Below are 25,894 nucleotides of genomic sequence, written 5' to 3' on the forward strand. Positions count from 1 at the left end.
TTCAGAATGTGTCTCTAAAAGATGGGGACTCTTTTCTTAAATATAACCATGTTGTACTAAAATAACAATCCCCTAATCTTATCCAGTAATCAGTCAGTGTTCACAATTCTGTAGCTGTTTCATAATTATTTAAAAATTTTGTTTGAATTGGGTTTTGTAAGGTCCATATAGTTCAGTTGGTTGTTAATGTCTCTTTAGTTTCTATTGAAGTATAAGTTTCCACTCATTTCTTTTTTTATTATTTAAAAAAATATTTATTTGTGTATTTTATAGAGAGAAAAAGAGTGTATGTGCACTGGGGGAGGGGCAGAGGGAATGGGAGAATTTCAAGTAGACAGCAGACTCCCCGCTAAGCATGGAGCCAGACTTAGGGCTCCATCTGAGGACCTTGAGATCATGACCTGAGTTGAAATCAGGAGTCAGATGCTTAACCCACTATGCCACTTTTTTTTGTCCCTCTTTTTTTATTGTTATTGAAGAAAATGGTCTTTTGTCCTATAGAGTTGTTCCCTGAGTGGGTTTTGTTTATTGTACCCTTGTGGAGTCATTTAATAATGCTTGTCTGTGCTCTGTATTTCCTTAATCAGATTATTTGGTTGGGGGTGGGTGGGAGGCAAGCCTACTTTATAGCAGTGTTGTGCTCTGCCAAGAGGTACATAATAGTCTTCCATCTCTTATTTTGTGTGAGGGTGGCAAATGATGAATTTTACATAGATCTGTTGATTCATTAGGAGCTGCAAAATGCTCATATTTAATTCTATCATTCCTATCTCATTTTTAAAAAAGATTTTGTTTATTAATTTGACAGAGACAGCAAGAGAGGGAACACAAGCAAGGGGAATGGGAGAGGGTGAAGCAGAGAGCCCACCAAGCAGAGAGCCCGAAGTGGGGCTTGATCCCATGACCCTGGGACCATGACCTGAGCCAAAGGCAGACGCTTAATGACTGAGCCACCCAGGCGCCCTCTATCTCATTTTTTTAGGTGGAATACTTCTATAAAGAGAAACTTCCTTTTCTCAACTATATGATTACCTTGAGATATAATTTAAAATACTAAAACCTTTAGATACTGTGAAATGAGGGAGTCAGTTTCATAAAAGATAAGATAAGATAAGACCAAAAAAAAAGACAAACCAGTGAGTTTTGAGAGTCAAAGTAGATAATGAGTTTACCAATACTACCAATTTACTTTGAAGTAAATTAAGTTAGGATCAGGTGTATTTCACTGATGTTTGGGATACTGTCCCTTGGCTAAACATCACATCAATCTGTAACATGTACTGCTCCCCAAGCCCTTGCCACTTTAAGTAACTCCTGGGATTCTGAGTGGGGTTTTCTGCAGCTGCACTGTTCAGATTTTTTTTTTAAATGATCATGTTTTATTTTTATGAAAATAACCACTTTTTTAAAATACTAAAGAAGACTATAATGAAATCTTATGTAAACAGAATTAGTTGAGTTTGCTTTTGATTGGAGAGACAAAAGGCTAGAGGCTATGTAAACTTTCTCTTTTTTTTTAAGCAAGGTCTTTTTTTTTTTTTTTTTTTTTAAGATTTTATTTATTTATTTGACAGAGACACAATGAGAGAGGGAACACAAGCAAGGGGAGTGGGAGGGGGAGAAGCAGACTCCCCTGCTGAGCAGGGAGCCTCTTGCAGGGCTCAATTCCAGACCCAGGGATCGTGACCTGAGTTGAAGGCAGAGGCTTAATGACTTTGCCACCCAGGTGCCTTGAGGCTATATAAACTTTCAAGACCAATTCTGTAGTAAGGTGGCAAAAGCAACTTGCAAATTAGGTGTGAACAGAAAGTTTTTGACAAAAGTACCAAGATCTAAGGAAGGACCTTAGACAAAAGGTTTATAGTCTGAGTAGGGAGGAAGCAGATGAGACATAAATACTGCTGTGTATTCAAAAGTAGAACCTGACAAAGCTAAAACACTTTCTAAATATTAACTTTTGCTCTGATTCAGTAATCCCCTGAAAGGCACATCAGTATATCAAATGGTAAAACAAAGCAAAAGATAAAATTATTTGCCCATGCCCAGAAATAAAATTCAGGAATAGGTAATCTCCTTCTGTGCTTTTTTGCCCTTTACTGTAGCAGCATAAACAGCCTGTAAGTGCCCCTGTATGAATATCTCAGGGAAAGTAAATCGGTTACCAGTGCTCTGTAATAGCTAGGAATATGAAAGTTGAGTCCAGACGGATAGTAGACAGGTTAGAACAAGTTCTAAGCTTGAAAAAGTTTTTTGATATCACTCTTCTTGCTCAAGATGAAAGATTATGTTTTTAAAGGGCCATTCTACCATGCCAGAATATTCTCAATAAGATATTAAGAAGTTGGGGCTCTCAGGGGGCTCAGTTGTTAAGTGTCTGCCTTCAGCTGAGGTCATCATCCCAGGGTCCTGGGACTGAGCCCTGAATCTGGCTTCCTGCTCAGCGGGAAGCCTGCTTCTCCCTCTCCCACTCCCCCACTTGTGTTCCCTCTCTCGCTGTCCTTCTCTTTGTCAAATAAATAAATAAAATCCTTTTTTAAAAATATATTAAAGGGGCACCTGGATGGCTCAGTGGGTTAAAGCCTCTGCCTTCCGCCCAGGTCATGATCCTAGGGTCCTGGGATCGAGCCTCACATCAGGCTCTCTGCTTGGCAGGGAGCCTGCTTCCCTTCCCCTCTCTCTCTGCCTGCCTCTCTGCCTACTTGTGATCTCTGTCTGTCAAATAAATAAATAAAATGTTTTTAAAAAAAATTCTCCCTCTAAAAAAAATATTAAAAAGTCATTGTCCTGGAAATGAGAAACTTTGGCTTTCCCTAATGCCAAATCCTCTAGTTTTGGGGAGTCGTGAATTAGGCCAGATCCTCCAGAAAAAAGTGATCAGTGTTAAAGGATGAATTGATTGATGCATTTCCTTTTGTTACCAGAAGTAAGAGGAAAAGAATTATGGAAGTGCATGTCAAAGATCTATTTTTTGGGGTACCTGGGTGACTCAGTGGGTTAAAGCCTCTGCCTTCGGCTCAGGTCATGGTCTCAGGGTCCTGCATTGGGCTCTCTGTTCGGCAGGGAGCCTGCTTCCCCATCTTTCTCTGCCTGCCTCTCTGCCTACTTGTGATCTCTCTCTCTCACTTTCAAAAAAAAAAAAAAAAACTTAAAAAAAAAAAAAAAAAAAAAAAAAAAAAAAGATCTGTTTTTCCCTGTTAGGTGTGGAGTTTCCAGAAGAAACAAACAGATCTCCTCATCGCCTTCTACAAGCATAGAATTACAAAGTTAGAAGCAGCCATGCAGGAGGCACAGCAGATGGTGACCAGGCAGGAAAAGTAAGTGACAAATTAAATCACCAGAGAGCTTTTTTTCTTTCAGAGGAGCTGTAGTGCTTATTTCCTTATGGTTGCAAAGCCTGAACATTGCTACATGTGTTTATGTTTGTCTTGGGCAAATCAGGTACAGAATTTTTGGTCCCCTTAATCCCCATTTTGTTTTTCTCTTTCTTCCCTATAGGGGCCCTCCTCACTTTATAGCTTTCCTCTTGTACTTCCCTGACAAAAACTGCTTCTTTGGAGAAATAAAGCTTAGCTTTTCAGTGATAAAGATGAGAGATAGCATTTAAAATGTTGCCTCAGGAAGGCATATTTTGGAAATCTTAAGCCAAAAGATGGAATCCTTGAAGGACGTTTTCAGACAGCAGGAGACCATGGGTATGTGTGGAACTATATGGAAACTCCTCTGAAATCATACCCAGTGACTACTGATTTTGTCCTCCTGATTCTCCCGGTCATTAGACTCTGCCTCTGTCTCCTGAATCCCTAGATCTCTGACAGAAATACCTTGTATAGTGGCAAGCATCTCTCTGTAAGCATTAACTAGATGTCAATAATAATAAACATCAGGGTTTGGATCCCACTAACCTACTGGAGATGATTATTTCTATCTTTTGCCCAGAGAGCTGTCAGTCTTAAAGAAGGAAAATGGAGAGCTGAAGAAATGTCTTGCCATTCTAAAGGTGAATGGATTCCTTAATTCCTTACTATTATTTCCTTACTAATGAATTCCTTACTGTTATTTTCTCTCCTACTTTTCTCATCTAGCTGACTAGATGCTGTCTAGAACAATGCTGCCTAACCTTTTCCACATCATGGCATAAATAACTGATCATATTTATACAACAAGTGCATGGTAGTAAATGGTCGAGGCCACAGAAGACCTAGGAGGACTGGAAGGATCAATATGTAGCACACTGGTAACCCATTCTCAAACATCATTAAGTCATGACATACCATTTGGGAAACTCTTTTATTGAAGAGACATCTGTTGTAACTTAAAAGTTTCTCTTCAAGAATCCCAAGGCACCTCAGGACTCTTCCTCTTCCTCCAATCCAACTCTATTTCCCAGAGGTTTCTTTATTTACCTAAGAATGTTCTTTGTATTTGTATGATTTTCCTCTTGATCTTACTGCTGTAACTATTCTAGCATATTTTATCCTGTCATTTTCCTTTCTCTCCCCCATAGACTCTCCATCTTTTCCCACACAAATCAGTCTTTGGGATTCCCAGTGTGTTTTTATGAAAAAGAACTAAAATTTTATTCTGTCAAAGCTAATAATTTCCTAGGGAAACATGGCTGCTATTTTTTTTCTCCTACTGTAAGTCTTAGTAACCACAGCTAGAGGACATTGCAGCTTAGTTATCTAGCAAGTAACATTCATTGATTAGAACCCTAATCCTAACTGCAGCTTCCTTCACTCCCATTTTTTTTCACCTACAGGAATCTCCAAATTGGTACCAAGGAAGCAGGTCAGTTTTATCAGGCCCCATACTAGCCCTGATTGAAAATTGCTGTTCTTTCTTGACTCTTGGCTGCAACACCTGTGTGGGATCGAAGGTGGAGGAGATGGTTGGTAAATTTATCTTCACTTCCCCAGTTAACTCACTGAGAAGTGCTGACGTGAAATATTGAATGTAATGCTCCCTCATGAAATCCTACCCATCCTTCAAAATTCAACTCACATGTCATTTCCTCTGTCAAGACTTCATTAGGAGGGGTTTGATATTCTGTTATTCGTTAATTAAGTTAATTAATTAAAGGGACGCCTGGGTGGCTCAGTTGGTTAAGCAGCTGCCTTCGGCTCAGGTCATGATCCCAGCGTCCTGGGATCGAGTCCCACATCGGGCTCCTTGCTCAGCAGGGAGCCTGCTTCTCCCTCTGCCTCTGCCTGCCATTCTGTCTGCCTGTGCTCACTCTCTCTCCCTCTCTCTCTGATAAATAAATAAATAAATAATCTTTTTTTAAAAAATTAATTAATTAAATATTAAGTCCCTATTGTTTATCAGGTACCATGCCAGGTGCTGGGTGTACATCACCCGTTAGTCTGTACCCTACCAACTATTAAATGTTTTTTACCTCAGCCCTGTATTGATGGGTTGAGAGACATGGCTCCTGCACTCACAGAAGTTACAGTCCAGCGTTCTTTCAGGCTTCTGTATTTCTGATATACCCACCATAACGCTTAGCATTGCTTTTATTTGTTTTTGTCTCTCCCACTAGTCTGTGAACCTTTCAAAGATAGGGACTGTATTCTAGTTGTCTTTGTAATCTCAGGATCTGGGATGTATAAACACTAAGCAAATGCTTGTTGGAGAGATGGATGAGAGAATGGGAGTGAGGGAATGATGGATTTATGAGTGGATAAACAGGTGGATAGATACATATAAAACTGAGAGTACTTGGTAAGGCACCAAGGGAAGGAAGAAAGGAAGACTTCAAAATTTCTCCTATTGTGGGCAGTAGAGGAGGTTTCACTTAGGGAGTTAGAGAGTCAAGGAATCTCAGATGGAAACTTTGCCTCCATATTTTGGGGTGATACCTGTAATACATGATAGTAAGCAGTTCATACTCACTCAGAGAGTAAGCTATTGTTTAAAACAGTGATCTGATTGACTGATTGATCCTCTCAGGTGGTACTTAACTTCTGCTTAGAGCTTCCTCTCTTTTTCTTTTTGCAGGTTGGCCACACCTCGACCAGTGGGCATTACTTCTCCATCACAGTCAGGTAGAGAACATTTGTTTGCCCAAATATCTGTGTGAGATTAATAAATCTCCTTTTCCCATATAGAAGATAGTTTTCTCTCAGAGACTGTAATGCAGTTTTCCTAATTTTGTGTATGATGTGAGAACAACATACAACAAGATACCCATTTGTGCTGGGTTGGTTAGGCAAGGCAGGGCATGACATGGATGGCAGCTCTTCATTCCTCACTTGATTTTCTTCCAGTCACTCCACGACCCATTTCTCAGCATAGCAGCCAGGTGGTCAGGTGAGTAGGAAGCCTACCCAGCCACATGAAAACTGCTGGCAAAAGTTGGAAGATAAAAGAAATACCTAGATATGGCAGAGGTAGGGACTGAGGAGACTTTAGGTCTATGTCAAGTTTCAACCCAGTTTGTTTTCTTTTTGTCTCACCTTATACAGTCGGTCCCCCTCTGTGGAATCTATTCCTTACAGAATATCTGACTTTAGTAGCTTGGGACAAGTAAGTAATATTTACCTTCTCTTCCCAGATTGAGATTTCCAGTGCTAAATGAAAGCAAAGATGTCAGGCAAGAGTATTAAGCTTATATTGGTTTTGGTATAAATTATCCAATGCTATGCCTGGGCTGTTTTTTTGTTTGGCAGTGCTAAAAAAAAAAAAATGTTAGAAGCTAACACAGAGAAGGGTGCCAGAGTGGCTCAGTTGTTGGGCCTGGTTTTGGCTCCAGTCATGAAATCTTGAGCTCATGATCTCATGGGTCCTGGGATGAAGCCCCATGTGGGATTCCACACTCAGTAGGCAGTCTGCTTAAAAGATTCCTTCCCTCTGCACCTCCCCCAGCTTACTCACTCACTCTAAAATAAATGTCTTTTTAAAAAAGGAAGCTGACACAGAGAATGAATGGGATGAAAGTAGTGTAAATGTTCAATGGCTGAATTAACAGTAATAATTCATTTTGAAAGTAATAGTGTATCCTTCTTGGGCTAGCATACCTATTCTGCCAGAACAACATATGCTTCAATGTGTAGATATAGAGAAATAGCAAAGAATACAGAAGCCAGAGAATTAGGATATATTTATTAATTGTTTATTTTTTGTCCATCAGGGAGCCAGAGGCCTGCAGGGAAGAAGCACTCCCAGGGACTCTCATACCGGTGAGAAGGGGAAAAAAGGTTCAGAAACCAACATATTTTGTGCAGATACCAGCAGATTTCTGGTTTTCTATATAATTATGCCATTATGCAATTCCTGTGCATAAGGTAATGCCATTTGTTTTTTTCCAAACACTGATTCAAGGTATCTAGAGATATATTATTACTTTTCAAATAATTATATTCCTGTTCTCAAACTAATAAGGAGAAACTTTTTTGAGCAATAGAAAGTCATTGAAAACCTCTGGTTGGGGCACCTGGGTGGATCAGTGGGTTAAGCCTCTGCCTTCAGCTCAGGTTGTGATCTCAGGGTCCTGGGATGGAGCCCCGCATTGGGCTCTCTGCTCGGCAGGGAGCCTGCTTCCCCCTCCCCCTCTGCCTGGTTCTCTGCCTACTTGTGATCTCTCTTTCCCTCTCTGTCAAATAAATAAAATCTTTAAAAAAAAAAAAAAAGAAAGAAAAGAAAAGAAAAGAAAACCTCTGGTCAAAGACGGAGGGTTAACTTGAGTAAATAGATTTGGATTTTTTTTAATTGCCACAAGATGGCAGTAGAATTTAGGTCTAAAAGGAAGGCTAACTAGCCATGGATTATGTTAACCTGAAGGGTATCAGGCTTCTTTACTGTGTATTAAACTTAAAAATATTCCAGTGAAGAATACCCACTTAATTTCTTGTCTCTTTCCTCTTAGAACTACTTTTATTATTACTACTTTCAAGGGTATTAGCCAGTCCATAGAGAATATTTAATGAGAGAGGATTTCCCTTTCTTTCACAAGAGGCAATTGTGAAATTTGTCTATTTCTTTCTGGATAACCATTTTTGAAAAACACCAAATAGTTTCCCTCCAATTCTTTCATATTCACGCTTTGAAAAATGTAGAAGTTCTAGAGAATTTTTCAGGTTAGTAGTAATAGTCTCTCTTTCGTTCCTGATTTTAGTTATTTGAAGCTTTCTACTACTTTTTTACTTTTATTTGGAGAGCCTGGCTAGCCAATCTAGTTGAACATTTCAAAGAAATCACTTTTGGTTTTGTTGATTTTCTGTTTTTCTGTTCTCTGTTCCATTTGTTTCTGCTCTAAGTTTTATTTCTTTCCTTCTGCTTGTTTTGGGTTTAGTTCTCTTTTAGTTTTTTTTTTTTTTTTTTAAGATTTTATTTATTTGACAGAGCAAGAAATCAGAAGTAGGCAGAGCAGCAAGCAGAGAGCAGCAAGCAGCAATCCCAGGACCCTGAGATCATGACCTGAGCCAAAGGCAGAGGCTTAAACCACTGAGCCACCCAGGTGCCCCCCTCTTTTAGTTTCTTAAGACAAAAGGTTGGGTTATTGATTGGAGGTCATTTTTAATGAAGACATTTTCAGTTATAAATTTCACTCTAAGCACTGCTCTCATTGTGCCCTATAAGGTTTAGTATTTTCTGGCTTTGTTTTCATTCATCTCAAAATCTTTTCTAATTTCTTTTTTTCCCCTCCTTTGGACCATTGGTTGGTTGTTTAATATCAACATATTTTTAATTTTCACAGATTTCCTCCTGGTACTGATTTTTAATTTCATTCCATTGTGGTATGACAAAATACTTTTTATAATTTAGATACTTTAAAATGTATGGCCTTGGGCTCCTGGATGGCTCAGTCAGTTAAGCATCTGCCCTTGGCTCAGGTCAAGATCCCGGGATCCTGAGAGGGAGTCCTTTGTTGGGCTCCCTGCTCAGCAGGGAGTCTGCTTCTCCCTCTGCCCCTTCTCCAATTTGTTCTCATTCCCTCTCTCTCTCTAAAATAAATAAAATCCTTTAAAATGTGTGTGTGTGGGGGGTGCCTGGGTGGCTCAATGGGTTAAAGCCTCTGCCTTCGGCTCAGGTCATGGTCCTGGGATCGAGCCCCACATCGGGCTCTCTCCTCAATGTGCAGCCTGCTTCCCCCTCCTCTCTCTGCCTGCCTCTCTGCCTACTTGTAATCTCTGCCTGTCAAATAAATAAAATCTTTAAAAAATAAAAAGTAATAATAAAGTATATGTGTGTGTGTATCTATAAAACAACAAAGTCTTAGGTAGCAAAGGTGCAAGACTAACAGAATCAAAGAGAACTAGAGGAAAACTACTAGACTTTAGTACCCCACTTTCAGTAACAAATAGAGCAACTAGACATAAGATAAGCAATGGAATAAAAGATTTGAACATTATATACCAACTAAATCTAACAGACTTCTTTAGCAGTTGAGCTTCTTGGAAGTGTAGAAGTGTAGATTTTTTTTTTCATCTAATTTGGGAAGTTGTCAGCCATTATTTCTTGAAATATTCTTTCTGCTCTTGTTCCTTTTTTTTTTTTTTCTAGAAATCCCATAATGCATGTGTTGATAAACTTGATGGTGTTCCACCAAGGTCTCTGAAACTCTCTTCATTTTCCTTCATTATTTTTTCTTTCTCTTCCTCACATTGGATAGTCTCAGTGGACTTCAAAATGCTCATTTTTTTTTTCTTCTGTTTGTGCTGATGAGATGCTCTAGTGAAGTTTTCATTTTTATTATTTTCAATCGCAAAATTTATATTTGGTTCTTTTAAATATATTTTTTCTTCATTAATATTCTCTATTTGCTGAGATACCACACTCATACTTAAGTGCTTTAGACATGGTTTCCAAAGATATTTGAGCATATTTAAAATACCTGATTTAAGGGTACCTGGCTGGCTCAGTTGGAAAAGTATGCAACTCTTAATCTTGGGGTTGTGAGTTCAAGCCCTACCTTGGGTATAAGATTACTTGAAAATAAAAAATCTTTGAAGAAAAGAAAAGAGGGGCACCTGGGTGGCTCAGTGGGTTAAAGCCTCTGCCTTCAGCTCAGGTCATGATCCCAGGATCCTGGGATGGAGCCCCACATCGGGCTCTCTGCTCAGCAGGGAGCCTGCTTCCCTTCCTCTCTGCCTGCATCTCTGTCTACTTGTAATCTCTGTCAAATAAAATCCTTTTAAAAAAAATATCTAATTTAGGGCTCAGCTGGTTAAGTGTCGTCCTTGAGCTCAGGTCATGATCTCAGAGTCCTGGGATTGAGCATATCATGTGGGACTCCCTATGAGGGAGCCTGCTTCTCCCTCTCTTCCCTGCTCATGTCCTCTCTTGCTCTCTCTCTCTCTAATAAATAAATAAAATCTTTAAAATAAAATACCTGACTTAAAGTCTTTAGACGACAAAGTCTAGGCTGGGCTTAGTACAATGTCTGGGCTTCCTCAAGGACAGTTTCCATCGATTGCTTTATTTCTTTATATGGGTCATACTTCTTTATATACCTCATTTTTTGTTGGAAATTGGACATTAAAATAGTATAACATGGCAGTTCTTGGAATCAGATTCTTCCCCCTCCCCATGGGTTTTTTTTTTTTGTTATTGTTCTTGCTGTTTATTGTTTAGTGACTTTTTAAAAATTCTATAAAATCTGTATTGTCATGTGGAGCCACCAAAGTCTCTATTCAGTTAGTTTAGTGGTCAGCTAAGGACTGGACAGAGATTCCCTTAAACGCTTGGAACCAGTAAGTCTCTCAGTCTTTGCTGAGGGTTTCTGTATATGTGTTAGGGTTCTCTTTCAGCACTTAGCCAGGCAACTGACCTTAGCCTTCAACCTGCTTGTATGACCTCAAGGTAAGAGATTGGGGCTTTTTCAGGTATTTTCTGAGCATGCATATAGTCCTGCATATGCATATGTTCTAGACTCCAAGAATGTATTGTTTTCAGAGTCCCCACCAACAATTTATTCCCCATCTCTTCCAGCTATGCTTTCAGGTTAGCCTATTATTTGCCCCAATTGATATTCACATTCTCAAGCAGCCCAAACAAGTGCTTCTAATTGTTTACAACACACACTCCTGGGGAAAAGGCTTTTCACAGGTGATGAACTCTAAGCTCCAAGTCCCGATGAGTTTGCGCTCCAGGTCGGATCAAATAAAGTCAGCCTTGCAAGTGGAGTCTTCCAGTTGCCACTGGACAGGTCAAATGATTATTTTCTGGGAATGAGGCTTTGAAAGAGTTCCAAACCCATTCCATCCCCACGATGATGCCAGAATGTTGGTTTTCAAGGCTACCACGGAGCTGGAGGAGAAATGGGAATAGGGGAAGTTAAAATGCCAAAAAGTTCATTGTTCTTAAACTCATTTGGCTATTACTGTGGAATAAACGTTCCCCAGACTGCTTCAAGCACTTTGTTAATTTACACAGTTCTGAGAAAGTTGATTCTGACAATTTTTGCCAGTTTTCTCATTCCTTTTATGGAGAGAACTTTGGAGGTCTTTATGCATTTTTACCATCACTCCTAATGAGTTTAATGACCCTTTGTCTTTAGCCATTCTTTCTGGTAATTACCATCTTAGAGGGGAAACCAAGCACAGATCTATTAGAGCACATCAAGGCAGTAATGAATCCTGGTCCACAGATTAATGAAAGAAATGGGGGGTGGGTGGCTGGGTGGCTCAGTCGGCTAAGCTGTCTGCCTTCAGCTCAGATCATGATCTCAGGATCCTGGCATTGGGCCCACATGGAGCTCCCTGCTCAGCAGGCCCTCTGGGTCTGCTCCTCCCCATTTGTGCTCTCTAAAAAAAAAAATTAAAAAAAATTTATATATGTATATATATATACACAAATATACACACACACACACACACACACACACACACAACATATATAAAATCTTTTTTTAGAGAGAGGAAGGCACCTTTAGGAGACACTGCTAGGTGATGAGATTTTTCACTTAATATTAGTCACTAAGCCTAACATATATATTGAAAATCTTTCGTGTCCAGTTTCTTTGCCCTGATCCCAAGCATACCTGAACAAATCTCTTCTCTAGTTCATCATGGGTTATCTCATAGCTTCACTTTTATGTTTTCCAGAAACCCCTTCACCAGCTTCTACTCACAGCTTTTCTTATAGGTAAGAGATTATGCTTCCTTTCACTGGGAATCTCTTCACACTGACATTCTGCCAGCAGTCCTGGGGTTACTCTTCTACTGGCTTATACCACTGAAGTTTAAAAATCTACCTTGTAAACAAGAGAGCATTTAATAGTACTGTCTTATATATGTCCAAATTAGTTTCAGTCACAAGCAGGGTATTTATTTCCTGTCTTGTCTAAATATATAGGCTCTCCCTTTACATGTACTTTTTACCTTTACCTTCCTTTTCTCTGCTGATGCTTCTTTTTCCCCTCCTTAGGCCTTCACCTGCTTCTTCGGGACAGGGGATTTTTTCTTGTAGACCATCACTAAATGGTGGGAATTCAGGCCACACAAGAGGCCTGAATTCAGGCCTCACCCCCAACAATTCAGGTATGTTAAATAACATTCCTAAAGGAATGGAGCTAACCATTGACATATATACTAAATAAAGATTTTCAAGGTGAAAAGAAGTTAAGAAGAGAATGGACTTAATAACCTACTTAAACTGCTTAGCTAAGTGTTTTTCTGACTAGTGTTCTACAGATTAAGATCCACCTATTTACCCTGACCCATAAGTAAAACTGCCAAAGAACTGCCCAAGGGAATTATCTTTCATCATTCCAATTTTTTCCTTCAGGTCAGAGGGAAAGCAGAACCCCACTAGAGAGTCTTCCTGGTTTCCAGCTACCAGTTCAGCAGGTGAGCCCAGGCTAATCTAACTATCCTGCATATGAAAAACTCACATGGTTAGGCCTACACATGAAATGCCTTTTGTACCACCTGTTAAGGTGGTAGAATATAACTGGTGGAGAATGACATGGCTTTCAAATATGGTAATCATATGTTCACAATCTATCAGGATGGTCTCAATTTCAAAACTTCTATCCTACTACAAGATTAGCTTCCTAGTTTGGGGTTTAAAAATTAGGTCACATGGTAGTGAATGGCTTTAAACTGAGAGGTCTCGGCCAGTGCGAACTAAGTGTGTAGACACAACTAACATTCCCGAAAGTTCCACAAAAAAATATTTCAATGGAATAGATCTTTTGGGTAGAGGTACTGCTTGAATAAGGAAAAGCTATGTGCACTTCTCTAGACATGGTTAGAGTAATGCTTTATAAATTTACGGGACTCTGATACGATATAGGCAATAAGAGAAAAAGGGTAGGGAACAAGAAGAGAGGTTTGTAGGGAGCTCTACATGAAAAGTCTAGTCTTGCCTTTTAAGTTATCTTTTAGTGCCCAGGTTTTGAGGATATTTAGGCCTTTTAATGCCAAGCTCCTGGTGACCCCAAGAACATCTTAAGATAGGTAAATATTTTGCTCTTGTATTCCGAATGCCCTTTATTTTCATTGGCAAAAAATTATTAGGCAACACTGGGGAAATAACATCCCTGAGATCCTCACAAATGGAGAGGTTAACCTACAGATGAAAAAAGAATCTACAAATATATGGCCCCTAATTGGATCCTGATTGAAACAAACTGTAGAAAAACAAAAACATTTATGAGAAAGTTGAAAACTGAACACCTCTTGGATATTTGATATTAAGGAATTGTTAATAGTTTTCTTTTGTAGGCATAATGGCTATTTTTAAAAATAGTCTACCTTTTGGAGATAACATACTAAAATATTTAAGGAGAGGAAGTTAAATGATTCTCTGGGGGTTGCTTTAGTATAATCTAGTGAACATAGGAGAGAGAGAAATGAAAGAAAAACTGGCTATGAGTTATTTGTTGAAGTTGGGTGATGGGTACTTATCAGCTCTTTATACTACTTTACTTTTGTATTTTTTGAAAACTTCAATAATAAAGTTTTTTTTAAAAGTTATTTAAGGAAGTGTCACCTCCCCAGAGGCATGAGAATCCTGCCTCACTGCTAATCCTCTCTTGGCATAGTCTCCAGTTTTCTCTCCATATCTTCCAAGATAGTTTTTTTTTTTAAGTATTCTGCCTTATTACCATAAAACAATAAATGTTCTAAGATTTTCATAATTAGCAACAAAGCCTTTGTCACACTAGGTGTATCAAATCTTAGTTTGGAAGTTAGTTCATCACACAATGGAGAAAACTATGGGGCAGTAGTAGTGGTGACCTGCTGTCTTGATAAACTTCATGTAATGGTGAGAGGGCCTTAATTAGCTTTTTTGTTATAAATGCCCATATCTGCCTTCCTTCCCTCTGCTGCAGACTCTCTACGAACAGAGACAGATGGGATTAGCCAGGTCAAGAGAAGCATGGACTACTTCCAGATAGATTGTCTTCAAGGTCTGATCTAAACATGTTGCTTAAAGAAGGCCTATAGCATCCAATGCCCATTAAGTGCCTTGGAAAATGTCTCCCTGCCTTGTTTCCTGGTTTCACTCTCTTGACTTTTATGATATACATCCTCTGTTACCTCCTAGGAAAATGGTCAGGCATTATATAAGGCTAGTACTACAGGAAGATGTTTAGATCTCTCCCACACTCAAGTAGCTCTCTCATTTCCTGCAACTTAAAGGTTGTAAAAACAATTCTTGGCATCATTGGGTGTGAGAGGTAATATACTCATTAAGTATGGTTTATTTCTATATTTCATTCTTTTAGCTTTGGGTATATTCTTCCATTGCCAATGTTAATAAGCAATAACTCTGTTCCTTGTCCTAATTTATTATACTTTTGTTGCCTATTGTTTCCTCTATGCCTAGTTAACTATGTTGATTTTCCTTTGAGACCCAGACTTTCAGCTTACTAAAGTATATAGATAAAATAAAGGTGTCCTTTTATTGTTATTGCAACTCTATTGGTTTTATATTACAAGCTCTGAATGGTGGAATGGACAAAGACCACCACAACTTAGATGAAACCTGTATTCTTCTTTGGGTACTAAATAGAAATGAGAAATTAAATGAGTCAGCCACTGGCAGGGAGACCATAAGCAAAAATATTGAAAAAGTGTAAAGATAGCAGACATCTGCCAGAAATAAATTAGGTCCTGGAAATGACCCTGAAAGAGTAGGATTCCCTACTCTTTCTGGAACTCTGAATTTATTTTTAAAGGCATTTCTAGACACCTCTTCTGGGCAAGAGCCTGTGCTGTAGCAGGTACAGGAGACAATTCTGCCCAGTGATAGATGCTAATACACTGCCTTTCAAAGTTTTTGTTCCTTTAGTTTTTTTTAAAGATGTATTTATTTATTTTAGAGAGTGCATGTGCGCATGCAAATGGGAGAAGAGACAGAGGGAGAGAATCCTCACACAGAGGCTTCATTTAGCACTGAGCGTGGAGCCTGATCTCATGACCCATGAGATCATAACTTAAGCCAAAAACCGTGAGTAGGGTGCTTAACTGACTGAGCCACCCAGGTGCCCCAGGTTTTGTTTTCTTAATCTACCTCAATATATCCTGCTGTTAAAAACAACAAGAAAAAAGTATACTAAATCAGAATGTTAATGGATTTGGCTCCATTAATCTCTAAACCATAGAAGTGGCAAAGTGGAGGAGAGATAAACAATTTTATTTGTGGCCTTTTATTATTATTCTAGCAATTTGGGGCATTCACTCTTATTTCTAGATGGTTAACCCATTGAAATCTTTATATCTGACTCCATCTGATGGAAACCATTCTAAAACATCAATAATCAATTAAGTTAACAACCTGGGTCCCTCTGTCCCCAAGACAGATCCTATAAAAAGAGGAAAATCTCAATTATAGACATAAATTGAACCAACACCAAAAAAGATGAAATATTAGTCTCTGTCAAGTTAGGCAGGAGGGAGTTTCAGGTTTGTAAAACCAAACCTGGAACCTACCTGCACCCACCTTCTGAACAGTAGAAACCATCCCTCTCCTCTATTCCTCTGTAACCTAATTCTACTTTTTAAAAGGACATTTCCCCTAATTCCCACATCCAATAAATATCCAGTCTAAATTATTCTCCACCCAATTATTAAACTTTTCACAAGCTCCATGGGGAAGATTTACCCTGAGACAAATAGTGAACAAAATAGGGACTTTGGAAAAAGATTAAAAAAAAAAAAAAGTACAAGGCAAAAGTGGTCCCAGTATCAGAAATGAAAACATTCTGCTACCTGTGCAACTCAGTAACAAGGAAGGTAAACCATATAGTCACGTTGGTGAGCATTAAGGAAAGACTAGTGATGAGACTGGGACATACTAAGACTCTTAGCTGTATTATACATGGACTTGTGCTCAGAAAAGGGGTGTGAGGCAGCCTTACATTCCAGGGAAAATGGTGGGACTGGGGTCTGCACTGGAATCATCAATTGAATCAAAATTCTTTACTCTTCTTTTCCAGTCCTCCTATAGATGTATGGCCAAGGTCTGGGCTTTCCATTGCACACTAAGGGAAAAGAACAGCAGACATGAAGAGAGCAAAAAAGCCTTCTCCCAGCCCATGGTTTGGACCACATCCTTAGCGCACTCTTCACTGAGACGAGAGGACTGATTTCTGTTCATCCAATTCCCACCTCTCTTTAGATCCTATGGTCATACTCTCTGGTCCACCCTCACTACATCCCCAATCCCCCAACCTCAAGAACACAAAGCTTTTCAGTTCTTTGCCACAAAGTAATTTAAAAAAATGTGGTTTCTTTGTTTAAACAGTTACTAAGTTGGTTCATCTTTTAGTAACAGACCTTCCCTCCCCTAGTCCCCCCGACTCAGTCCTGTATGATCACATCGTCATCGTCATCATCCTCTTCTTCCTCCTCCTCCTCCTCTTCATCCTCGTCATCTTCTGGCAGTTCTTCCTCCTCCTCTTCTTCCTCTTCATCTAGACAAACCACCACCTCAGCTGGCTCAGGTAATCGAGAGTCAAACCAATCCAGTACCTGCTGGGTGCTAAGCCTTGATGCCTGACTCAGTTGAGGGATATCACTTTCCCGTAGCTGTTGATGGGCTGCCCAGTACCTCTCCAAGGGTCGTATATCCGGTGGGGGTGGGGGGTTTGGCAGAGGTGGTGTCTCAGCCCATTCATTCAAGGAGCGGGTTGAAGGTGGGGGTGTGGGAATTGCTGGGTCCTGGAAACTAGAGGTACCAGGTACTGCATTGTCCCGAAACCATTTTAGTTGCCCATGCTTCAAGGCATAGCGTGTGTCACCAAACCACTGAATGATCTCAGGTCGAGGTAAACCAGTGATCTGTTCTAATTTATGGTAATCCTCACGCCGTGCCCATTGGCACTGTAAAAAAAAAGATTTGAGGATAGCCAGCTGCTCTTTGGTTTTGCGCTTGGTCTTTCGCTGGCGTTGCATATCTGGGGAAAGGTACTCTGCAGGGCCAACCCTACCTGGTACTGAATTATGTCTTAGCCCCTGGGGCCAAGCTGGCTCCAGATGTGGGGGCAGTGCCTGTTCACTGGGTGACAGTGGCTGTGAGATACAGCCTAGTGACTGGAGCGGTTTAGAGGTGGCAGTAGCTCCATTAGCCAGTACTGGGAAAGTGGAAGAAGAGGTAGAGGGAGAAGAAGGAGTCATATTAGATGTTGACTCCTGCTTACAACTACTAGCAAGTAGTGAGATTGGTGGGGGCTTATCCCGAGCATGTGGCGGATGGACAGCTGTGGAGTGGTTCCAGGAAGCAGAACCTAGGCCATGTGACTGGTGGGGACCCCTGCCTGCCTGCTCCTTAGAGAAGCCACCACTTTGAAGATCCTGCCAAAAATCTGATTGGTGGGGGAATGCCCCACTGCCAGGTGCCATCAGGGGTTCCTTTGCTTTCTGGTGACTCAGCAGCTCTGAGGACTCCTCAGGTTCTACCTTCAAGCCTTTCATTTGGGTGGGCTCACTAAGAGTCAGGGGTACTATTCCAAGACCCATTTGTTCTGGAGTTGGCAATGGAGGAGGCACCTCCTCTGGGGGCCGCCCTGCATGATGAGTAAAAGAGAGAAGGGATTTGAAATGGAGCTGGTCCCGATGGTAGACCACTCGGGCTCGAGTCTCTTCTATTTCTTCAGATGACCAGCTAATGCCACAGCGGAGGCGCTGGGCCATGAACCAAGTCTTGACTTTCTCCATCTGCAGCCCATAGCGTAAGCAGAGAAGGGCAATGTCTGCTAGACTGGGATAGGGAAAGTAGCTGAAGGTTTGTAGCAAGTGTTCATTGCCATCCAGCTCACTGGTCTGGGCTGCTTGGGTCCACACAAGTTGTAGCTCCTCGGAGATTGGAGGCAGGCAGATGAGCCCCGCTGGGGAGCTATTAAGACTGCTGGCCTCTTTATTAGGAGGCATGGTGCTTTCTGATTTGTGCCCTTCAGAGATAGCTGTAATAAGAAGAGAAACAGCTCAATCACTGGGGCTCCTCTTTCAGCCTATTGCTCAATTTCTGCCAAACAAAATGCTGGACTCCAATACAATCAACTATCTATGTGTACCATGTTGGATTGCTTTTAAAGTGCTTTAGTAGTTTCTCATTTAATTTTCCTAATTTTATGACCCTGTTAAAATTCCTGTTGTATGTATGGAAAAACCAAAGTCCATAGAAGTCACATGACTAGTGAATACTATCACCAGGACAAAAATCTGTCTTTAGAGATTAAGGAAGAAAACTCATCCTTATGTTGCCTTAGCTTTTCTAATTCAAACTCACTTCATCCTCTAAGTCCATGGAACAGGAGTCACAAAATGAAATCTCAACCACAAAAACATGAAGTGCAGTAATCTCAGAACTGATGCAAATTGCTTTAACTCCTGGCAATTTATGATTACCTCTAGAATGTCGAGACAGGTGGGAAATACAAGAGAGGAGCTAGAAGGCAGGACAGCACTGTTCCACTGCCCAGCCCCCAGCCCTCTTTCCTCTTCCCTTTTTGGTGATGGAGTCCTTCAGGGAGGGCAATGATAGTGCCTTTAAGCCCTAAAACCAAACCCGTTTTATTTTCTCTCTGTAGGATAAGACACAGGTCAGATATCTGGGATAAATGGGGCTTACTCTTCCTGGGTTTTGGGGTCCTGTGGGGGTAGAGGGAATTGTTTCCACCAAGTCATCCTCAGAACAAAGGTTAGCCCCTCCCCCAAGCCTTTGTCTCTTCCTACAGCTCAGTCTCTCTCTGGGGAGCCTGGAGAGCTCCCTCAGACTGTAACAGCCCCTCCACACAGGGCCAAAGCCCTGCCAATCTTATCTCTGCAGCCCAGCTTTCTTCTCAGGGCCAGGTGGGCAGATGCACTGTGAATGGAAGCCAGGTCCTGCAGGCTCCCCAGCAGCACCACTGCTCCCAGGGCTGTGGGTGTGGGGGCTGCAGGGAGAGCTCCTGATCCTGCATCATGCCTGAAATACCTGCTCAGGTTATTTCCCAGAAAGTTCTGTTGACCAGGTTTTAACTCAGCTCCCTGGATGGGCATTAGAAACTCTTTAACACATCTGCCACCCTTTACTGTTAGAGGAATCCCTTCTGAGTTTATAAATATTTACCTCTGATATGTTAAGGATGGGACAGGATTCCTAGGTAAACACTACATGATGAACCGAGAAGAATCTCAAGTCCAGGATGTTATAGTACATAGTGGTATCAAGGGATTTTATATGACGATTAGAAAAATTTGGAAGCATTTTAATGAGTCTCCATTTCCTTTTAACAATCTCATCTATTGAACTGAAGGCCATGCAGATCCTAAAGGCTGTACAGCTTGAAGAGAACCTGAAGAGGGTAAATGGAGGCAGCATGGCACAGTGGGTAGAAATGGGATCCCTGACTAAGGCCAACCTGCAGTCTGAATCCCAGTTCTGCTACTTACCAGCTATATGATCTTGGGCAAGCTACTGAACTTAAAGGAGCTTTAGTTTCTTCATGTGTAAAAAATGCACAGTGCTGCATGTCTATAAAGCTATATATTTTTTATCAAGAACCTACTATGTGCTAGGCAAGACCTAACACAGCTGTTGGTGTGCGGGTCTGGGGTGAGGCAGATTTGAGATTAACTGCAGCTCCACTCCTTCCTAGAGTGTTGCCTGTCCTTGGGCAAATTATTTAATCTCACAAAGCCTTAGTTTCCCCTCAGAAAGAAAGGCGGTCGAAACAGCACCTTCCTCCAAGTTTATGGCTAAATGAAAAAAATGCAGTTGATGTGATGCCTAGAACAAAGTAAAGGCTCAATAAATGGCAGCTTTTCTCATTACTTCAGCCTCACAGGGCAATTCTGATATAAGGGAATGCCATTCTCTTCCTAGACATGGAGGGAAGTGAAGCAAAGACTGCATTCTTTAAAATCATTGTTTTCCATCTCTTTTTTCAGGGTCCTAATTCTAATGAGCAGTGGAAAAAACCAGGATATCCATGATTTTATGCTCTTTATATTTTGGGAGTTGGATATCATTCCAGAATGGATTATGCTGCTTTAAAAAAAAAGTATGAAAATCACAGCTTTAGGAGAACTGAATCTGTATCTTGGGTTTAAATCCTTTTTGATTGCCAGACAAATTGCCAATGCAGTACTACCTCTACCTTTACCCTCCAGGTTCATCCCAGACACACCTGAGTGGCCTGTGAGCAACTGCTTACACAGATGGGTGCTAAACCACCATTCAGACATTGTGGCCCACCGCCAAACCTAAGCTGGAGAATACTTTATGATTGCAGCACTTGACATCTACTTAACCTTATTTGTGTCTGTTTTTTAAGTTCACAAATATACTTTAGATAAGAGAAAACTGTGGCCCAAGGAATAAAGCAGTCCAGCTTAAGGATGAAGACTGTCAGACAGGAAATAAGGCAGGTACAGCTATAAGCCTTACAAGGAAGCATTTTGTTTTCATTCATGTGGTTTGCTATCCTCCAGATTCTCATGGTATCAGTTTGATGTTTCAGTATAACATACATAATGCAAATACCGTATTTGGGGTACTGCATACATCCAGTTTTCCAATTACTCAAAACAAACTGTGGAAGATTTCCTGATGTAGAGTAGTGGCTTAAATCAAGGCACAGCTAGCTGCACAGCTAGCCACCTGGTATCTCCCTGGAAGAATGTGGCTTTGACACAGGAAGAAACTACAACCAGAGAGAGGCTTATGAGAACTATAACAAGGAGAATAGACCCCACATTAATCAAAACCACAATGAAGACACCACAGTGCCTTGTGTTCTTATATCTCCATTTGGAAAGGGTAGAAAAAGAAGGGAATCAAAACTGGAGAAATAAAGACTCCTATGGGCAGAGATGGTAGTGATGATGGGATTACCAATTCTGAATAATTACTAAATTTGTTTCCTTATTAAATATATATGCCCTACCACTCCTTCAAATAGCTAGTAAAAAATATAATGAGAAAAACATATATAGAGGATAACACCCTTCGTTCCCTTTGGGCTTTCCATACTTGTGGACAGATGGCAGTAAAGAATGGACTAACTTAAAACTTCCAGTTTGGGTGTACATACAATCCTAGGAAAAAGAGGTGTTCACAACTTTAGGGTTGATTCTAGACTTATGGATAAAGCAGGAGACTGTTCAAATGAGAAACTAATGATCCTGCAAAATTACCCTGTATCTTTATTCAGAAAAGAATTGGAGTACTGCCTGAAATGTGTCTTGGTGATACAGTTTTAAGGGCCTTAAAAGAATTTTCAGTGGTATTCAACTTACGTGCTTCTCAACTTTTTTGGGTCATGAACTTCTCTGATAATCAGATAAAGGTATGGACCACTCAGAAAGTTATGACTACCCCCACCATAAACATCCAAACATCCAAACTACATTATATATATAATCTCAAAGGATTCACTGGCTGCCTAGAAGCCCAATTTAAGAACCTCTGCCTTATGTCCTTCCAACTTAATAAAAAAAAGAGAGTGATGGTAATTGCTTAAAGAGGAACATACTGCTTGATGTGAATGAATGGAAAGAGTGGATGAAATACTCAAAATTTAAATCTAAAAGGGACTGGATATTGGTGATATTAATTGGAGAGAATGGAAGGGAGAGGTGTTCAACTGGGCCAGGAGTGTGATTTAACTGATCCACTGGGTTTTATGACCAACACCCACAGTGTGCCATGTACTAGAGGATGGTAGGCTACTCTCCTAGTGTGCCAAAATCACGTTTCCTTCACCTGCCCTATGAGCCTGGACCAGTTGCGGGTAATTCCCAACCTGTTTATGCCTGTTTTTTCTTTATTTATATAATAATGTAATTAAATATCACATAAACCTATGAAAAATTAGTGCGCTAAAAACTGTTTCTATGAAAAAGTCAAATGTTAAGGTGTTGTACAGTTGTTGAATTGGGAGTAGCAGGGAACTGTAAAAGATTAGAGGGGCAGGGGACTTAAAAATCTCAAACGTTTTCTGCATTCAGATTGCTCCAAGTGTTTAAATTCTCACTGCATTAAAACAAAACAAAACCGGGGCGCCTGGGTGGCTCAGTGCGTTAAAGCCTTTGCCTTCAGCTCAGGTCATGATCCCAGGATCTAGCTGCACATCAGGCTCTCTGCTCAACAGGAAGCCTGCTTCCCCCTCTCTCTCTGCCTGCCTCTCTGCCTACTTGTGATCCCTGTCAAATAAATAAAATCTTCTTAAAAGTAAATAAAACAAAACAAAAAAACCCTTGAAATCATACATCAGAGGCAGTGGCACATTAGAATTACCTGGGAAATTTAAACCAGGGAACCCTCCTTCGTATTTTGACTTAAATTAGTCTGGACTCGGGCCCAGGCATCAGTACTTTCAAAAGTTCTCGGGGTGCAGCCAGATTTGAAATTCGCTTGTGTAGTTTATATGGAAAGACAACTGGGAACTCCAATCAGCAGACTTACACAAAGAAAACGCCTGGACACTACCCCAGAAGATTGGTGCAATGAACATACTTTTAATGACAATGCTTAAGAGATGTATGCATCATTTTAAAAATTCCCAAGTTTAACTGGCTTGTTTTTTCAATCATTGCCATTTACCTGTCCTACTCATATAATATAAAAGGGCTTCAAATGTATGGTGAGGAGGTTCATACGATAAAAGATCTCCTGATCTGGGCCCACATTACCAAACAGGTCTCAGCTTGAGTCTTTCAGTTTAGAAGTCTCAGATTAGGACACAAAACCAGGAACCTCTGAGAACTCGGGTTCTCACTTTTTTGGTTTGTTTTCTGAGTATGGTTGGGTAGGGGGTCAGAAGGCGCAGTTTCTCCCAAACCTTTCATTCCCAAATACCATCGCTTCCCAGAAGTAAGACCAGGTTTCTGTACGTGTGTTGAGGTCGCCAGGAGGTAGTCGTGGGGGGAGGAGGAGAGGCCTGGGAAGGAAACGTTTCTCCTATCCTCCATTTCGCAGGCAGTCTATAAGGCTCCAAACTGGGTCAGAGAACAAAAAGTTGCTGCACTTGGGGCGATGAGCCCCAGGGAGCAGCCGAATCTCAATCCTCCCCTCGCGGGGGGGCGTCCCAACCCAGCCTTCCCCTCCTCCCTACACACCCACTCACCCTCCCCCAGTTACAACAGGGAACCGAAAAGTCCAGAGGAGAAAGGAGAGAGAACGGGGCGACTTCGAGCCTAGAATTCTCCAACCACCACCCCCCCTCCACAGCGCGGGGATGGGGCTCCGGAGGTCGGAGATCGTACAGGGGCTGGGAGGGGTAGTCGAAAGGGCTGGGGATCACTCACCACGGTCCGGCCCGGGCGGCGGCTCCCAGCCTCGCACCATGGGCCGGGGGGAAAGGGGGAGAAAGGGCAGGGGGCCTCCGGGGTGGGAGTGGGGTTCCCGCCCGGTGCGGCCTGCTCCAAGCCCACCCGCGCGGAGGGCCGGGACCGGGACTGCCCCCCCTGTCCCCGAGAGCGCGCCCGTATAGCCCAACCCTGGTCGGACGAGTTGGAGGCGGGGCGGATGGGTGGGGCGAGCTCCAGGGGCGGTGCCAAGGTGGCCCGTGTCACGATTGGTGGAAGTAGGCAGGCAGGCACCGGCGGAACGCACTGGGCCGGCCATTGGCTGCGTGAGTCTCGGCTGAAGTCGGTTATTGGCTGGGTGGGCCTCAGCCGGGGTGGCTATTGGCTGCTTGGGTCAGGGAAGATGTCCCCCAGGGCCAGGGTGCTGTGAATGGTACCTCCTCTCCCCCCCTCTTCCCCCTCCCCCAGCTTTCGACCTTTCCGCGCGGGACCTTCGGAGTACGCTGAGCCCTGGTCCTCCCGGAATTGCCCCAAGGAATTCACAGGAGTTTGTTCAGTTGTCCAAGACTAACTTGCAACTACTCCCCATTTGTTCCTCCTGAAGGAAGACTTTTTTCAGCATCCCCTTGTCAGCCTTACACGCGAGTAGAACCAGAGCGGAGCCGCGCCTGCCCAGCCGAGGGCAGTCAGCAGCGTCGCTGTAAACGAAGCGCCCAGAGCAACCGGGAACTTGTTCTCCAGATGGATCAAATGGCTTGCAGCCTGAAAGACGAGGACCAGCAGCCCGGCCCCTTCAGAACGCTGCACAGGTGTTCCCGCGGACTGAGTGCCGGAAGTAGGCACCTGTTTGGGGACCCCCCCCCCCCAGACAATCCGACCCCTAGGCCCACCTCTCTGTCCCAGTGAGGAGGACCTGCCTCATATATTTGAGGACCTTGATTTTCGCTGTCAAGAAAAAGATGGCAACAAAATGGGACTTTTCACCAGAGTAGTCACAAAAGTTGTAGGACAAAAGTTAATATATTTGGAATTTGGGCCAAAGCTTGTATATTTAGGATTCTCGGTCTTTAAACAAAAACTTGGACACAGTACTTTCTTGATTCTTTTGTTCTTATATGCTAATCTTTGAAAAAGTCTCTTTTTGCCTTTAGGTCACTTAATAGTATATACAACTACAATAATTTATGAAACAATTTCAGACTTTGTTCTGTATCCCACAGACATCACCCCTCCCATATACTAGCCACCAAACCAATGCCTGCTATGGATTCTTTATTGCTCCAATTTAAGGTCTAGAGCACTTTCATGGTTGTCAGACATCAGAAATGGTTTTCAACTTCAGCACTGAGCCTCATGTTAATTATGCCTGTATTTGCACCTGCCCTCCTCCCAGTCCCATTACATTCAGTAAAAATTTCAACCTCCTAAGAGCCAGCCCTACAATATTCAAACTAGTATCCAGCAAAAACATCAGCAAAACATAGGTGTAAACAAAGGAAAGATATATATACTCAGCTTTAGAGTTGGAAACTTCTGATCCCTCAGGGTTTAAGCTAGGGCTCGTAGTACATAACAGACTTTGTCTTAAATCATGACTATTACCATGCCCCAATAGTTTGTATACGATAAAAGAAAAAGTGAAATATTTTAGGCAGCAGCAGCAGTTTTCAGTGGAGTTGTTCTCTCATAATCCAAACAAATAACAAGACTGGGTTGATTGGGAAGAAATCATGATTAATCTGGCTGGAAAGCCAGTCAATGTCTGCGAGAACCTAGTGCCTGCCCCTCTATAGGAGGATCAGTTAGGCACCCTGGGCAACACTGATCACCAGCTTTTGGAAATAAGAAAGGTGGGCCTTTTCTGCCACCTTTCTTGTCTCATTAAGACACTCACTCCTGAGACTCGGGAGTAGGAAGCAGAATTAAAGACAGGTTTAGGAGAGGGGAAATTAAAGGAAAGAAGAAACTTATCTACCCCTTTTATAGAGTGCGTGCTAAGCTTCCCTCTTTTTTTTTTTTTTTTTTAAGATTTTATTTATTTGAGAGAGAGAGAGTATGCACAAACAGGGGGAGGGACAGAGGGAAAAGCAGGCTCCCTACTCAGCAGGGAGCCTGATGTGGGCCTCCATCCCAGGATCCTGGGATCATGACCTGAGCCCAAGGCAGACCCTTAACTGACAGAGTCACCCAGGTGCCCTGTGAAGCCTCCCTCT

General features: G+C 41.7%; 2 protein-coding genes across 6 annotated transcripts in view; one reads left to right on the top strand and one right to left on the bottom strand.

The window, feature by feature from the left end:
- The window catches only part of RNF212B (ring finger protein 212B), a 27,642-nt gene extending 12,159 nt beyond the window's left edge, over window positions 1-15,483 (top strand). The window contains exons 5-15 of one of the 3 annotated variants that reach the window (XM_059372934.1): window positions 3,199-3,314; window positions 3,937-3,997; window positions 4,760-4,788; window positions 5,998-6,044; window positions 6,267-6,309; window positions 6,465-6,525; window positions 7,130-7,178; window positions 12,045-12,084; window positions 12,367-12,479; window positions 12,727-12,788; window positions 14,279-15,483. In XM_059372934.1, coding sequence (XP_059228917.1) covers window positions 3,199-3,314; window positions 3,937-3,997; window positions 4,760-4,788; window positions 5,998-6,044; window positions 6,267-6,309; window positions 6,465-6,525; window positions 7,130-7,178; window positions 12,045-12,084; window positions 12,367-12,479; window positions 12,727-12,788; window positions 14,279-14,344 — 687 coding nt within the window. In that variant the 3' untranslated portion in view covers window positions 14,345-15,483. Of the gene's footprint in view, window positions 1-3,198; window positions 3,315-3,936; window positions 3,998-4,759; window positions 4,889-5,997; window positions 6,045-6,266; window positions 6,310-6,464; window positions 6,526-7,129; window positions 7,179-8,322; window positions 9,474-12,044; window positions 12,085-12,366; window positions 12,480-12,726; window positions 12,789-14,278 lie in introns of those variants that run through there. The other 2 variants (XM_059372933.1, XM_059372935.1) reach the window with 2 other exon arrangements.
- Window positions 10,498-23,900, bottom strand: HOMEZ (homeobox and leucine zipper encoding). Of its 3 annotated transcripts, XR_009399107.1 has the most exons (4): window positions 23,682-23,900; window positions 16,770-18,352; window positions 16,310-16,432; window positions 10,498-11,247 (listed from the first exon to the last, which is right to left on the bottom strand). XR_009399107.1 is itself a non-coding variant. In XM_059372928.1 (3 exons), exons 1-3 carry the CDS (start codon window positions 23,719-23,721, stop codon window positions 16,361-16,363), a joined length of 1,695 nt encoding a protein of 564 aa, XP_059228911.1. In that variant the 5' UTR covers window positions 23,722-23,900; the 3' UTR covers window positions 15,570-16,360. The 3 variants fall into 3 exon arrangements, 2 of the variants coding, with proteins under 2 accessions (XP_059228911.1, XP_059228913.1); XM_059372928.1 differs by lacking the exon at window positions 10,498-11,247 and having other exon boundaries at window positions 15,570-16,432; XM_059372930.1 differs by lacking the exon at window positions 10,498-11,247 and having other exon boundaries at window positions 15,570-18,352.
- Window positions 23,901-25,894: the final 1,994 nt, after the last annotated feature.

The sequence above is a fragment of the Mustela nigripes genome, chromosome 13 (genome assembly GCF_022355385.1).
Source record: "Mustela nigripes isolate SB6536 chromosome 13, MUSNIG.SB6536, whole genome shotgun sequence".
Taxonomy (NCBI): domain Eukaryota; kingdom Metazoa; phylum Chordata; class Mammalia; order Carnivora; family Mustelidae; genus Mustela; species Mustela nigripes.

What these genes read in the sequence shown, in the direction of transcription:
- HOMEZ (XM_059372928.1), bottom strand. Translation starts at nt 23,721, where the DNA reads ATGGTGCGAGGCTGGGAGCCGCCGCCCGGGCCGGACCGTG. An exon ending in GCCGCCCGGGCCGGACCGTG is followed by an intron (nt 18,353 to 23,681) that starts GTGAGTGATCCC and finishes TTCTTATTACAG; the next exon opens with CTATCTCTGAAGGGCACAAA. An exon ending in AGGATGATGACGATGACGAT is followed by an intron (nt 16,433 to 16,769) that starts GTGATCATACAG and finishes CTTTTCCCTTAG; the next exon opens with TGTGCAATGGAAAGCCCAGA.